The sequence below is a fragment of the Pipistrellus kuhlii genome, unplaced genomic scaffold, assembly GCF_014108245.1.
Source record: "Pipistrellus kuhlii isolate mPipKuh1 unplaced genomic scaffold, mPipKuh1.p scaffold_m20_p_27, whole genome shotgun sequence".
NCBI lineage: Eukaryota > Metazoa > Chordata > Mammalia > Chiroptera > Vespertilionidae > Pipistrellus > Pipistrellus kuhlii.
In genome coordinates, this window is record NW_023425526.1 from 2,793,793 (window position 1) to 2,807,941 (window position 14,149).

Sequence of the window (14,149 nt, forward strand, 5' to 3'; positions counted from 1 at the left end):
CCGTGAGGCCGCAGGGAGGCTGTGGTGCGCCGGACTGTGACGCGAGCCGGGACAGGGCGGGGAGCCGGAGGAGGCGGAGGCCGAGGCAGAGGCGGAGGAAACGGAAGTGGGTCGGATCCGGGTTGGTCCGGGAGTAGTGGGTCTCTAGGGCCTGGGTCGCCTGGCCCGGGCAGCTGAGGGTCCCGTAACGGGACGAGCGGCGCCACCCTTGAGGCCTGCTGACTGGTGAGGAGCAGCGATCGGCGTGGGGTGGGTCTTTTCTGGGCAGCCCAGAGCGCCGTCCCCAGATCCCCGGGTCTCCGACCCCCGCGGCTCAGCCTGGTCCTCCCCCCTTGGCACCCTCCGGTCCGGTCTCTCCTCCCATCAGTAGACCATACCCTCGCCTTCCAGCCCAATCCTTTCCGGGTCCTTATTCCGCGCCTCCATTCCAGGCACCTAGTCACCGTCTCCGCCCCAGAACCCTGCAGCCCTCGGGTCTCCGCTCGGCCCCAGGTCCCACTCCTCTGGCCTCGGGTGACCGCCCTGGCAGCCCTGCGGTTCCTCACCTGCGTTCTCCCTGGAACAGGCAGACCCTGAGCCCCCCGGAAGTCGGCGGCGAGCAGCAGCGACCGCGGAACGACGGCGGGCGGCCCCGGGCATGTATGCCCCGGGAGGCGCAGGGCTGCCCGGCGGGCGCCGGCGGAGGAGCCCGGGAGGCAGTGCGCTGCCCAAGCAGCCGGAGCGTAGCCTGGCCTCGGCCCTGCCGGGCGCCTTGTCCATCACGGCGCTGTGCACTGCCCTCGCTGAGCCTGCCTGGTTGCACATCCATGGTGGCACCTGTTCCCGCCAGGAGCTGGGCGTCTCCGACGTCCTGGGCTATGTGCATCCGGACCTGCTGAAAGGTAAGGCCGCCGCGCCGGGGCCTCTTCTTCCCGGGCGACCCGGGGCTCCTCGGCGGGGAGCAGGATGGGGTGTGGCTGGAGAGCTGATTGCCAAGGCAGGACTTGGTTAAAGGAAACAGACCCTTTGCTGCCTGGTGGTCCGGCCCCTCGTGAATTAGATGTTATTCAGCCAAGCACCTGCTTTCCACTCCATGCTCAAAGTCTGCTGCTCTCAGGATTCTGCCCTTGGAAGGGCAGTATATGAAGAAAAGATAAGGATGCTGGGCATTAAAACTAGCTAAGGAATCTCTGGGATGCGGGGAGGTTTCTTTGGATCAGCTGATTAATGGAGAAAAAGAACTTTTAATATGCTTAGACTTTAAAATATGTTTTCAAATTACACAGTAGTTGGGTTTTTATTATAGAAAAAGGGAGTCTTGGCATTTTAGGTCACCAGGAGCCAGTTTCAGCCTCGGTAAAAGTTGGAACTTGGCTCTCAGAACCATACACCTGACGAGGTGAGGTTTCTTTGCTCGGCCAGGTGTGCAGAGGAAAGGGAAAAGAGACTAGGGACTGGTCTCCTTACTGGACACAAGGAGGCCGCTGCCTGGCGGGGTTGGCTGCTGTCCCAGCCGATAGTTGTTCCTGTCCAGCTCTGTCTCCAGCAGGGAGGGTACAGGCTGTGTAGTGTGAGGCAGGATTGCACTGCCTGGCTTTTACCGGAGAAACAGTCAGTGGACCCCACACTGCCCTTGGTACAGCACAGTTCATCGCCCCCACGGTCTTTTGAACCATTCTCTAAGGTCTTTCTGTTTTCTCCCTGTGCCACTCTCTGGCTGTGATGCGTTCCAGCTGTCTGCTATGCATGTCTCAGAGGCCCTTCCTGGAGATACCTTCATGTCATCCCTTTAAGGACTCAGACACTGGGGTTTGGTGAAAAAGTCAAGTTCTCTATGCCTTGGATCTTACACCACTTTTTGCAGGTCTCGGCTGAAAAGCTGTGCCGTTGTGACCTAATGTCTTTCTCTGAGAGTTCTCTGTTTTGTAACACACTTTCTCTCTCTCTCTCTCTTTGTGTCTCTCTCTCTCTCTCTCTCTCTCTCTCTCTCTCTCTCTCTCTCTCTCTCTCAGAGGTTTGAGGTTTTAGAATGATTTAGAGAACATGATGGGGCTTCTAGTTTCCAGGTTCTTTCCTGATGATAGTCTTCGCTGGGTTGGCTCATTAAGACAGAAGTTATACATATGATGGAGGCCTGTGACACACAGCTTTTTCTCTGGCGTGTAGCTGATGGAAGAAAGGCCATCAAGCTGGAGTTAAATCTGGATGGTTTTTCCCTCAGCACATTTCCCTCACTTGTCTTCTTTGAAGCTCAGCTGCCACCACTTCATCCAGACCTTTGCACCTGACCCCCTGGTGTTTCAGTGTTTTCAGAGCTTGGTGTCACCTACAGACTGGGAGACAGTTCCCAATGCTTCTCCCTTTCAGCTCATTCCCAGGGAAGCTCAGGAAGTTTGTGTGATGGGGAAAGGCAGTGTGATCGAGGTCTTCATTTCAGAGATCCAAGAAGCTGTGTCTCAGAGAAGTGAAGGCACATTTCCCAGGGCCACACAGCTGGGAGTTGCATAGCTGCGTCTAACTCATCTACTGACTCAGTATAAAGCGATACTGTCTCGTTTATCCTTTTTACCCTTTATTTCAGCTGTCAGGAATGATCTCAGGGTTATTGTGCTTTGGTGTACATCCTTGTCAAAACCATGTAAAAAGTAAAAATAAGTTCTTGGTGCGGGAATTGGCCTGCGGACAAATGGTCCCGGGTTTGATTCCAGTCAAGGACACATGCCCAGGTTTCGGGCTCGATCCCCAGTGGGGGTTGAGGGGAGGGCATGCAGGAGGCAACTGATCAATGATTCTCTCTTATCATTAATGTTCCTCTCTCTTCTCTGAAATCAATTTTTAAAAAAGCACATTGCCTTAACCTTTATGATTGCTCATGTGTTTAGGGATCTTAACCCACAGACAGTTTCGATGTGTGGTCATATCCTTGGCCATTGCAAGCTAGGAACACTTCCTAAGAGTGTTGATGGTTTCTTCTGATGGCTCTGCTTCTTCCCTTTCTCTGTAGTGGTTGGTTTTTGGTACTCAGTGGGCCTTTAAACATGCTGTCCTGTGTGATTACACTGAACCTCAGGACCTAACAGATGTCCTAGCAGGGAAGTCAAGTCTGGTGCCTGTAGATACTTCCAAAGGGAAAACAGACTGCCAAGTCTCTGCAGGTGACAGGGAGCCGGGCCAGCAGGCTTTAGAGATGTACCTTCCTGTTTCTCAGCCCCCTGAGCGCCAGGCATTGTGGTCAGCACACTTCATGCCTGCCTTTAGTTTATCCTAAACAGCACCTTCAGTCCTAACTGGTTTGGCTCAGTGGATAGAGCGTCGGCCTGCAGACTCAAGGGTCCCAGGTTCAATTCCGGTTCAGAGTCATGTACCTTGTTTGCGGGCACATCCTCAGTGAGAGGCGTGAAGGAGGCAGCTGATGGGTGTTTCCCTCTCATCGATGTTTCTAGCTCTCTATCCCTCTCCCTTCCACTCTGTGGAAAATTAATAAAATATATTAAAAAAAAAAAAAAAACACAAAACACCAAAAAACCCCAGCACCTTCATTTGGGACTGTCATCACCACTTCACTGAGGTCTTAGGCTCAGGGAGGTCAAGTGACATGCCCGAGGCCACATAGCTAATCTCCATGGCATGGCCTCCACTCTTACCTTGTATGTTAGTGCCCTCCAGCTGCTTTTCCTTTTGTCAAAGCTGTCCAAGGCTTTTTACTTCCCCATTCTAATTGAGTTTTTATCACAAGCCCAGCCCAAGCTGTGCTTTTTATCCCTCTTCATCTCTCCTGCTCAAGTTGAGACCAGGTCTGTCAGTCGCAGAGCCCTGGAGGCTTTAGCAAATGCAGGCTGCCTCAGACAATTCTGTCCTGAGTTTTCCTGCTTCCCAGGGGTGCCAGCTTCTCACAGTGTCTTCAGCCTGGGCTCAGGTCCAGAGATATGCTCAGACCTCTAGTGGCCCCAAGCAGGGGGGGCCCAGATAATCATTCCCTCTGCACACCAATTCCTCTGCCTCCCAAGTGTGGCAGCGGAGGGCAGCACTGACTGCAGCCCTGGGAAGCACCTTTGAAGAATGAGGAAGCCTGGGATTTGGAGTCTGGTGAGTCATGATTGCCACTGGAAGTTCAAGGGCCAACCAGAGGGCCTGTATGGCGGAGGGGTAGTGACTGATGCAATTGGCACTTCCAGGTCCTGCTGGGCCTGTCCTCGGGCAGCTTGGCTAGGACCATTGGTATCTCTGGTGATGGGCCAGCTAGGCCCTCTAGGGCCCTGTTGGAATCTTCTGTCGGAAGCCTGCCTGGAAGCTGGTCTCAGTGGGGAGAGGCTATGCAGGTGGGGTGGATGAGTACTGGGAAGGACGGGGCTGGGGCCAGGGTGATGGGGCAGTGTCTAACTCACAGGGACTCCTGTGAGGGGAAGTGAAGGGCAGTGGGACAGAAAAAGGGAACTGGCCAGAGGCCACTTGGGTCTGTTTGGGTTGGGAGGGGCTGGGAGCAGTGGGCAGGTAGACAGGAAGAGCCAGACCTTCAAAACAGATCCTGCCCCATGACTCACCAGTGAGTGACCTTGAGCCAAAGTCAGTGCTTTGGGATCCTATTACACAGCAGCTTCCTCTTCTCTGGTGACTGGAGGGGGCTGTGGAGCCATAGTTACCAAAATAAACAGGCCTCAACGCCACTGGAAGTTAGGATGCCTTCTGTCTGACCAGAGTGTGGTGAGCTGCACCACTGGTTTGAATTTAAAATGAGGACCTTGCCCCAAGAGTCCTTTTTCCTCAGAAATAAAGTAATGCCTGCACACATCTGGGAGTTCTGTTTCCCTTAGCAGCCGCCTCAAGGGAGCAGATACTTGTGGTCCTCCCCTCCACTCTGACGTCTGGCAGGGAAGGAGAGAGGACTGAGATCCTGACCCAGGGAGCCGGAGTTTGGTCTGAGGGGCCAGGGGTGCTTTGCCTGTCTTCTCTGTGCACTGAGAGTCCGGCTAGGCCGGCGCAGGTCCTGGGCTATCTGTTAGCATCTCTTCAAGGGACCTTCACATTTGGCTTTCCACTAAGCCGAGGGTTTGCTCACAGCTTTGGAGTGGGGAAAGGCAGCCACATAGAAACTAAACCTGTTTGAATTTGGGCCAAAAGCCGTACTCCTCGTTCTGGCCGGACACACCCTTAGTCTGGCTTTGGCAGGCGCTTTCTCTGGCCCACACGGACTGTGCGCAGGAAGGCACGCCAGGGCTGACATGCTGTGGCCCCGGGAGGGCGTGGGCAGCTACCACGCAGGCTGCTGGGCACTCCCTCTCAGTGCGCCCCTGGAGATGGGGCAGGCAGTACTGCCTTCGTGACAGTGAGAGAGCAGAGACCAGGGCAGTAAGTGTCTTGCTCACAGTAACACATAGTCTATGCAGGTTCGGATTTGGTGCCTAGTCCAGCGCCTTTCTGATTTCCCTACTGCTTCTGATGGCTGCAGAAGCTTACACCATACCAACCAGCTTCTGCCTAATAATTCCCGGTATGAGCACTTCTCTTTGTTCAATGCCCCGCACATGTTTTGCCTGGAAGGGATTTTGTGCTCTCAGCTGTGCTGCATTCAGCATCAACTGGCTCCGAGGGTGGCTCTGAGAGCATTTATACTAACCACTCACATGCACCATCTAGCATTTGATGCATTGTCTCCATGGGTGATTCTGGCATCACAAGGTTGGGAGCCTGTCCTGGGTTGGGAGCCAGGCCTGCGTTGTGGAACCTGAAGGAAGTCACTTAACATCCTGGAACCTCCAGTCCCTCATCTGAGCTGCATGGTGGATCCCCAGTGTGAGGCCTAACTAAGATAATGTTTGACCTGTCAGAGATAATGTTTGACCTGTCAGTGCGCGCAGGCTATTCCTGGAGGGGACAGAAGAAACTGCCAATAATGTTTGTCTCTCGGAGGGGCAGTTTGACATGTGGAAAGAAGGGATGTTCCCTCTGAAGCTTTATATCACATGAGACTCTTCTTTATTATCAAAACTAGAGGCCTAGGGCATGAAATTTGTGCATGGGTACAGCCCTACTACTGACCTGCAATCAGGGCCATCTTCCCCGGCCGCCAGCAGCCGGCCCCACCCCCGCCTCACCATCCACCCCTGGTTCCCAGTTTGCCATCTTGCACCACAGGTGGGCCTGGCCCAGGATATACTTCCGAGCCTGTGTAGGAGGCTGTGGCACCCATCCCTCCCCCTCCCCCTCTGGAGGCCTGTTCACAAGAGGTGTTTTTTTGTGAATTTCTTTCAGATAAGGGATAGGGTGAGGGCTCAGTGCCAAGAGAGTTCCAGGGCTGGTGGTGCTATCAGGGTCACGCCTAAACATTCACTGTGTTTGTTCGCTGGAGGATTCTACTTGTAGGGTCCTGGGACACGACAACCCATCCCACAAAAAGGTCCCATTGGATTGCAGGTTGCATCAGCACTGAGGAGGGGTAAGATCAGGTGCTTTAAGCAGAGAAAATGGAATTCCGAACAGGGTTAGAATTCAGAAGCATCTGGAGCCAGGTTTCTCAACAACCCACCTACCCACCCCTGCCCTGCTGCCTTGCTGACGGCTTCTCCTCCCCCTCAGGGAGCAGGTGGGGAGGAGGGAGGAGCAACTGTCTGCAGCTGCGCAGGCCTGCGTCTTGGCTGTGGGAAAGAATGCCAGCTTTTGCGGGGAGGGACCGAGGGGTTGGCTGTTCCCCCTGCTGGCTGGCCCCGCCCCCCACATCCACCACCACCCACCGCTGATTCCCTGTTCCCCATCAGACAATCAGCCTGTTGGCCAGCTGGGGGAAGGGACCTAGAGGTTGGCCCTGATGGGGTGATCAATCCGGGCCTGGGGCTGGGGGTAGCTCCTGCGTTGAGCGTCTGCCCCCTGGTGGTAAGTGCACGGCATAGTGACTAGTCATTCTGCCTTTCGGTTGATTTGCATAATACCCTTTTATTATTTTACTAGAGGCCCAATGCACGAAATTTGGGCAAGAGTAGACCTTCCTTCCCCCAGCTGCCGGCACTGGCTTCTGGTACCCAGGACCCTGCTCCCCTCCAGCCACCAGCAGACACCCAGGGCCCAGGCTTCCCTCGCAGCCCTGGCTTCGTCCGGAAGGATGTCATATCTAATTATCATATTATGCTTTTATTATTATAGACTATATAGGAAAAGTATATTATGGTACACGAGACACATAGGATAATAGAAGTACATTTTTAAGGATGATAATAAAATGGACATCCTGTACTCATTATGCAGTGTAAGAAAGTAGCTTTGAAGCCACCGAGTGTTACTTTTTTGCAGTTAAAACTAGTTGTTAAATTAAAACTTAGTATATTTTTTAAAAAATATATTTTTATTGATTCTCAGAGAGAGATATTGATGAGAGGGGCTACCTCCTGCAGGCCCTCTGCTGGGGATCAAGCCCAGTGACCTCTTGGTGCCTGGGTAAGTGCTCAGCCACTGGGCCACACTGGCTGGTCAAAACTTAGTGGATTTTTAAGAACCGCAATTAAAGCCCATGTGCCTGGGCGTATTTGTGGATGGATCACGAGAATTCTTGTGTTTGCTGTTCTAAGGCTTGTGGCCAGTCATGACAATTCTTCAAAAAGATATTAGCTTGGAAGAACATGTAATAAATAACTTCAAAATGCAATGGGAATTTAATTTTAAGGCGTGCCTTTAACATTTATGTACAGTGTTTTTTGTACTCGTTCATTAGAAACTTATCTGGCCACTGGGTAAAGCTAGCAGTAAAACTACTGGTCCGCCTGCTGCAGAGTGGAGTGTGCTGCAAGCCCTCGCACCCTGCTGCTCTGGTTATTCTTGGAAGCACTAGAAGAAAGAACACTTTCATCCTGCCCCATCCCTGCTCATGCACGCGGACCAAGAAGAACTGTCTCAGAGAGCTTTAACAATATTCAAAGGAAAGCCAGGATCCAGTCCCTCTTCCTTTAGCGAAACCTCCTGCAGGCCCACAGCAGCCTCAGGCTGGAGGGCTGGAGGAAACGGAGCCTGGGCCTGGTCACTGGCAGAACCACACAGACAAGCCTCCTGGTAGTAAGTGAACACCAGGTTGGATGATTGCGCCCAAAACAGATGGTCAGCTGACAGCTGACAAGAGGGTGACAGATAGCTCTGAGGGCAGCTTAGTGGATGACCTAAAGCTAGATCGCGGCATGAGTCTGGAATGGGCTCAGCCACCATCTGCCTGGTGAATTCTGAGCCTGAGGCAGGGAGTGCGTGCTGACACACAGTCACAAAGGCCCCGGGTCTCCTGGTATCTGCTTGGTTCTGTGGTCCGGATGCCGGGCCCTCTGCCAAGCACCCATGATGCCACTGACTTGGTTTGAGTTTGCTTTGTTGGGTTTAGGTCTACATCCCAAGTTCTTGGCCTTTTCCTCTCAGTCCCCTGTCCTCCAGGCCTAGGATATGTGTTTCTTGGAGTGTAAAGCTTGGGCCACCTTGCATGGGAATCACCTGGGCTGCCTATTAAAAGCCAGATTCCTAGGCCCTGATCCAGACTGAGAGCTTCGAGCTTCTGGGGCTGGGCGGGTGCTTTCAGCCGGCACCCCAGGGACTGCCATGACCACCATCTCCGCCTCAGCCTGTGGTCAGGACTCGGGAGAGCAGCCTGTAGTCTAAGCCAGAGCTCCAGATTTTCCTATCACGTGATGACCCATGACCTAAGTGAAAGAAGAGCCCGCCGGTGGCCAGAACAGAGGAGAGGGGGAAGGCACGTTTCCTACTTTGGAAGTTTAAAACAGCTTCCTTTCAGATCAGCCCTTTTTCTGTCTGTTTCTAGGAGCTGTGGCATTTTGCACAGATGTCACAGGGTCTGACTCTGTTTCGGTGGAATTTAAAAGGATGAGAATGGTATGATGCCCTGGAGGGCGTCTCGGGGGCTGTGTGTGTGGTGTGCAGTTGTTGGCTTCTCCCTTCACCGCGATCCTGGGCGACTCTGAATGTGGGGTCTCCTTTTCCAGCAGCTTCCTTGGCTTGGTTCGCTCCCTCGCTTTGGGGGAGTGTGCACCCTGACTGGCTTTGCACTCGTTTTAGGAGGCGTTTGGTACTCAGTGTCTGAGCTCCGTAGGCTTTCGTGGTATAAATCTAGTTGCATCTTAGCTTTCCCACTTCTGGCTGACACTTCAGCTTACTCAGTCTGCTAAGGCACTTCTAAGCCCCCTTATGTTCCAGTTTCCAGAATTCTGTTTTGCTCCTCTCCCTGTGCTGTAGGTTTATGTCTTTAAAACATTTTGGTTTCTTTTGTTTTAGAATATGGAGTGAACAAAAATAAATGTGAAGGTCCAGCCTACCACCTTTCCTAACTTATTTAGTACACTCTTGTAAGGATATATTTTCTAAATGGCTTCAGATTCTTTTTGAACTCAAACGGGGATGAATGAGTGGCTGAATGGAGAATGGAATTGATGGGCCTCTGGCCTGGCCTCTGGCCATCTCAGCGCAGCAGTCCGTGGGCTGCTGCTCACTGATTGTCAGTGTCTTTAAAAATGCTCAGAAGATCATGGCCAGTACAGCAAAGTAGAGGCCTTCACTTAGACTAGGTTTTTGTTTTGTTTTTAATTAAAAAAATTTTTTTTATTGATTTCAAAGAGGAAAGGAGAGTGAGATAGAAATATTAATGATGAATGAGCCAGCAACCCAGGCATGTGCCCTAGCCAGGAATTGAACCGTGACCTGGTTCATAGGTCGATGCACAACCACTAGAGCTAGACTGGCTTTTTGGGAGGGAAGGAGTTGAGTGCATGGAAGCAGTGGCCGGGTTCCTCTCTGCCAGTTCGGTTGTTGGTCCACCTCTGTGGGCCAGCTGGGAGCAAGAGTTCTGAGCAATTTTTCTAGGACTCCCTGGCACTCCAGGACTGTGGCTGAGGGGGACAAACCCCTCCCAGGTGGGGACTCCAGGGTGCAGCTTGGGGTCCTGAAGGTCTGGTTTCCCCACTACAGACTTCTGCATGAATCCCCAGACGGTGCTGCTCCTGCGGGTCATTGCCGCCTTCTGCTTCCTGGGCATCCTGTGCAGCCTCTCCGCATTCCTCCTCGATGTCTTTGGGCCCAAGCATCCGGCCCTGAAGATCACGCGTCGCTATGCCTTCGCCCACATCCTTACAGGTAAGTCCAGGACTGCTCCCGGGGGGAGGAACTGCCACAGGAGGGGGCACCGTCTGGGCTTGTGGTGAGGATGATGGGCTTTCTCTGAGCAGGCATCGGTCCAGATGCTCATTTCACCTCTAGCCTTTCCTGGAGCACTGGGCGTGATAGCAGCTTGCTTTAATTCCCCCAGAAATCTCCAAGCTCTCCAGGAACTGGGTGTGAAGCTCAGCTGGACTCCTGGGCCTGGAATGAGCAGAGTGTCTCACTGTGTCTCCCCTGGAGTTCCCGGTCTCATCGGACTCTTTCCTCCCCTTTTGCTTCCCCACAGACTGGGCTGGGAGTTAATTTGATGTGTGGTGTCTGTGTCTTTCGAGCACTCTGACTTCTAGCAGCCCTCAGGTTCCATCTCCAGATTCTTAAGATGGAGAGACCTGACTGGGCCAGACTGGTCGTGCATCTGTCCCAGTCTCCGCCCAAGAGCCCCGTGGCCCAGAGAGCTCCCCCTTGCAGGATCCAGGGCCACGCAGGTTTGGGTGGAGAGGCTGCAGTTGGTTCCTTAATCATCCAGCTGTAGGATGCCTCTAACCCCTTTCTGTGCTGTCCCTCTGTCCCCCAGTCCTGCAGTGTGCTACCGTCATCGGCTTTTCCTACTGGGCTTCCGAGCTCATCCTGGCCCAGCAGCAGCAGCATAAGAAGTACCATGGTTCCCAGGTGTATGTCACCTTTGCTGTTAGTTTCTACCTGGTGGCAGGAGCCGGCGGAGCCTCAATCCTGGCCACGGCAGCCAACCTCCTGCGCCACTACCCGACAGAGGAGGAGGAGCAGGCGCTGGAGCTGCTGTCTGAGATGGAGGAGACCGAGCCCTACCCCTCGGAATATGAGGTCATCAACCAATTCCAGCCGCCCCCGGCCTACACACCCTAATGCCAGCCTAGGCCTTCCTCCCACAGAGGAGTGCCTTCCCCCAGCAGGCCTCACTGGTAGGATCCTGAGCATCTTCACCAAACCTGCCCCAGGAGAGAGACTGCCCTTTGGGCTGTTCATGTATCCTTGCTCTTGAAACCTGGGGCTCATGGATTTTATATCATGCACTGTTTCCCCTCTTGCCACCTTCCTGTCCCTGAGGTCACTAGTCATTACCAACCAGGGATGGTCACACAATTTCTCCCTTCATGGGCCATCTTTCACACCAGAACTTTCTTCCCGTGGGGAGCTACTGACAGAGGACTGTCTCAGAAAGAGGTGTCATCAGGGCCCAAGAGAAAGGGGACTGTGCCCTGCAGGCTTCCCTCATGTGGTCATCGCCTGTTCCACGGGCTGGCCTGCCCCTTCCTTCTCGGAGTGCCCAGTGGCAGGCCCCGCTCTGGAGATCTCTGCACTTTAGTCTTTGGACTTCCCGTCCTCTGTGTTCTGGTTGACGGGAGACGGAATTGCTTTTGGGAAGCAGATCAAGTCTTGTCCCCGCCCTGGCCTGGCTTCGGTGGCCGGAGCCCAGGAAAGGAGAGCAGTGGGAATGGGCCTGAGGTCTCCCGGTTCCCAGAGAGGATCAGACTGAAGGGGCCCCTTCACCTTTCAAAATTGAGTGGTTTTAAAAGGAAAAAACAAAACCAAGCAACAGCAACAATCACCTGTTTTTAAACTAGCGACAAGACTTGTCATTTTATCGATGTTTATCCCATCCTTTTGGGCTCTGCACTGTTTTGAGCCACAGCTCCTTACAGCCCACAGTAGTTTCTCCCTGAACTTCTTCCGGCAGAATGCACCCCTCCTCCCTGCCCCCTCTCCCAGGGCCTTCCTGTGGAACCCAGAGCCCCTCAGCAGAGGCTGAGGACTAGGCCTGGCTGGCTGGCCAGCGTGGTGCTCCTCAGGGCTGGACTGAGATGTAGCCTGGCCTCCGTGCAGGAACAGCGGTCACGGGGGCACCCTCCACATAGGAATCACAACCAGGGGCCCTTTGCAAGAGGACGGCAGAGCTGGCTGTGTCCCTCAGGCTGAGTGCCTCCCCTAAACTGTGACGTGGGGCAACAGCTTGCTGCATGCCCCTCCCCTCCTTGAATGTTCTCTGGCCTCGCATTGTGCTACTTGCTGGCTCTTTCTTGCCCAGCCATCATTCTGGGTTTCCCGTTGGCCACATATGGCTCTGGGTCTGGCTGAATTTTCTGCCCTGAGGTCAGTGTAAAAGTGGGAGAAACTCAAGAAACCATCAGTATGCATCCAGATGGCCAAGCGTCTTTGGGATCAGTGTTCATTGCGGACCTGAAAAGCATTTGGGTCCCAATCTCCTGCAGATGACCAAGCACGACCAGAGAGTGGGCACTGCTATTGAACGGTGGCTAGGAAGGAACGTTACGTGCCTCATCCTTGGGCCAGACCACGTGGGGATGTCTGGACACACGTCTGTGTGGGTGGTGAAGCCCATGTCTGCACATGAATGGTGGCTGCCTGGAGTTCACTGTGATGCCAAAGTGTGTCCCATTGTGACCGTCGGGCAGGAAAGACCACCGTGTGGGACCTGCGCACAAAGCCAGGGAGCTGCCTTGCTTGTCTTTCTATCAAGTCCGAGTTTGTCCGGCAGATAGCTAGGGTGTGGCCAGCTCTCGCTGACCTTGGGTGCTTGGGTGTCTGAGGGGCAGATCAGGAGACCGGGCACCAGACACACATGCCAAAATGACCGTCATCTCGCGAGGCCTCAGACATGACCCTGTGGACTGTTCCATGTAATCCAGATCCCACCTTTTGTTAACTGTCCACACCACCGGCCTTTCTCTTCCCCTGCTGTCCTGACACTGTCATAGAAATCCCCCTGGTTGTGTTTTTTCTTTTTTTCTAGGAAAAACAAATAAAAACAAAACAAATGAACAGAAACCACAAGTAAGAATGTAAACGCCAGTGGCTCCCTGTCGTTTTTCTGTCACAACTTGCCTGAGTTGGTTTGCTCCCATCCTCTGGGAGAAGCAGGGGAAAGTGATGAAGTGTAATTTAAAACGTCAGAGGGCCAGGCCGGTGTGTCTCCGTGACTGCATCGACCTATGAACCAGGAGGTCCTGGTTCGATTCCTGGTCAGGGCATGTGCCTGGGTTGAGGGCTCAATTCCCCATTAAGAGAAATGATGATTCTTATCAGCCGATCAATGATTCTTATGTTTCTCTCTCCCTGGCCCTTCCTCTCTGAAATTAATAAAAATACATCTATACAAAAAACATCAGGGAGTGCATGTGCCTACTCTGGGCAAGGCACTTCCATTTAGAAGCTCATCTAACAGACCCTCCCATCGCCAGGCGCCATGGAGCCCGAGTGGGTGAGCAGAGAATGATTCTTGTCCTGTTTGGGGAGAAATAGACTCAGGGCAAAGGGACTGCACCTTCTTTTGAAACCATAGGGAGTGGTTACTTCCTTGCTGGGAGAGGCATGTGAGTGCCGGTGGTCCGGGAGTGACCTGCAGGAGAGCCTCCAGTGTCGGTCCTTACAGGGCTACCCACATCCCATTCCTCCATTTCTGCACTCAGCTGGCATGCTGGCCCCCAGATGTGCATCACAGTAAAAGACCCTTTGAGGAACAGCCTGTTTTGGTGGTTTTAAACAGTTTTATTTTCATTCCTGGGAAGAACACACATCTTTCTCGGGGACTAGGAATGTCCTCTCCCATTTAATTTCAGGGATTCATCAATGATTGTTGATTGTTGCTTCAACTTGTGTTTGTCCAAAGCATGTGAGATGCCATGAGGGAAACGCCATGATCCTTGGGACCCTGTCTCCAAGGGCTTTATAGTCTCAGTTCTGGAGATGGACTTGTCCGCGGAAAGGCAGTGAGTGGTCCAGTGGACAGCTGGGAAAGGGACTGGCCCGAGGCTCCGACCTGAGTACAGAGGTTTCCTGATGACAGCTGGAGCCAGGTTCAATGTGAGTATTCAGAGGTGGGGTGAGGCAATTCCTGAGGAGGGGCTAGCAAGAGTGAGGCACAACTGGAGATCCAAGATGGCTGCGCCCAGGTGAACACCTAGCCGCAGCCGCACACAACAATTTCAATAAATTACAACTAAAATATAAAACGGACATTGCCCAGAACTACAGGAAGGTTGAC

The 14,149-nt window shown here is 53.3% G+C and overlaps 1 protein-coding gene across 3 annotated transcripts; it reads left to right on the plus strand.

Moving 5' to 3' along the window:
* The first annotated feature begins 71 nt into the window (after positions 1-71).
* Positions 72-12,952, plus strand: TMEM127 (transmembrane protein 127). 3 transcript variants are annotated; one of them, XM_036454039.2, is made up of 4 exons: positions 72-225; positions 432-881; positions 9,922-10,086; positions 10,685-12,952. In XM_036454039.2, the coding sequence occupies exons 2-4, from the start codon at positions 638-640 to the stop codon at positions 10,990-10,992; spliced, it is 717 nt and encodes a 238-aa protein (XP_036309932.1). In that variant the 5' UTR covers positions 72-225; positions 432-637; the 3' UTR covers positions 10,993-12,952. The 3 variants fall into 3 exon arrangements, with proteins under 3 accessions (XP_036309932.1, XP_036309933.1, XP_045443219.1); XM_036454040.2 differs by having other exon boundaries at positions 77-225; positions 566-881; XM_045587263.1 differs by having other exon boundaries at positions 91-225; positions 570-881.
* The last annotated feature ends 1,197 nt before the right edge of the window (positions 12,953-14,149 follow it).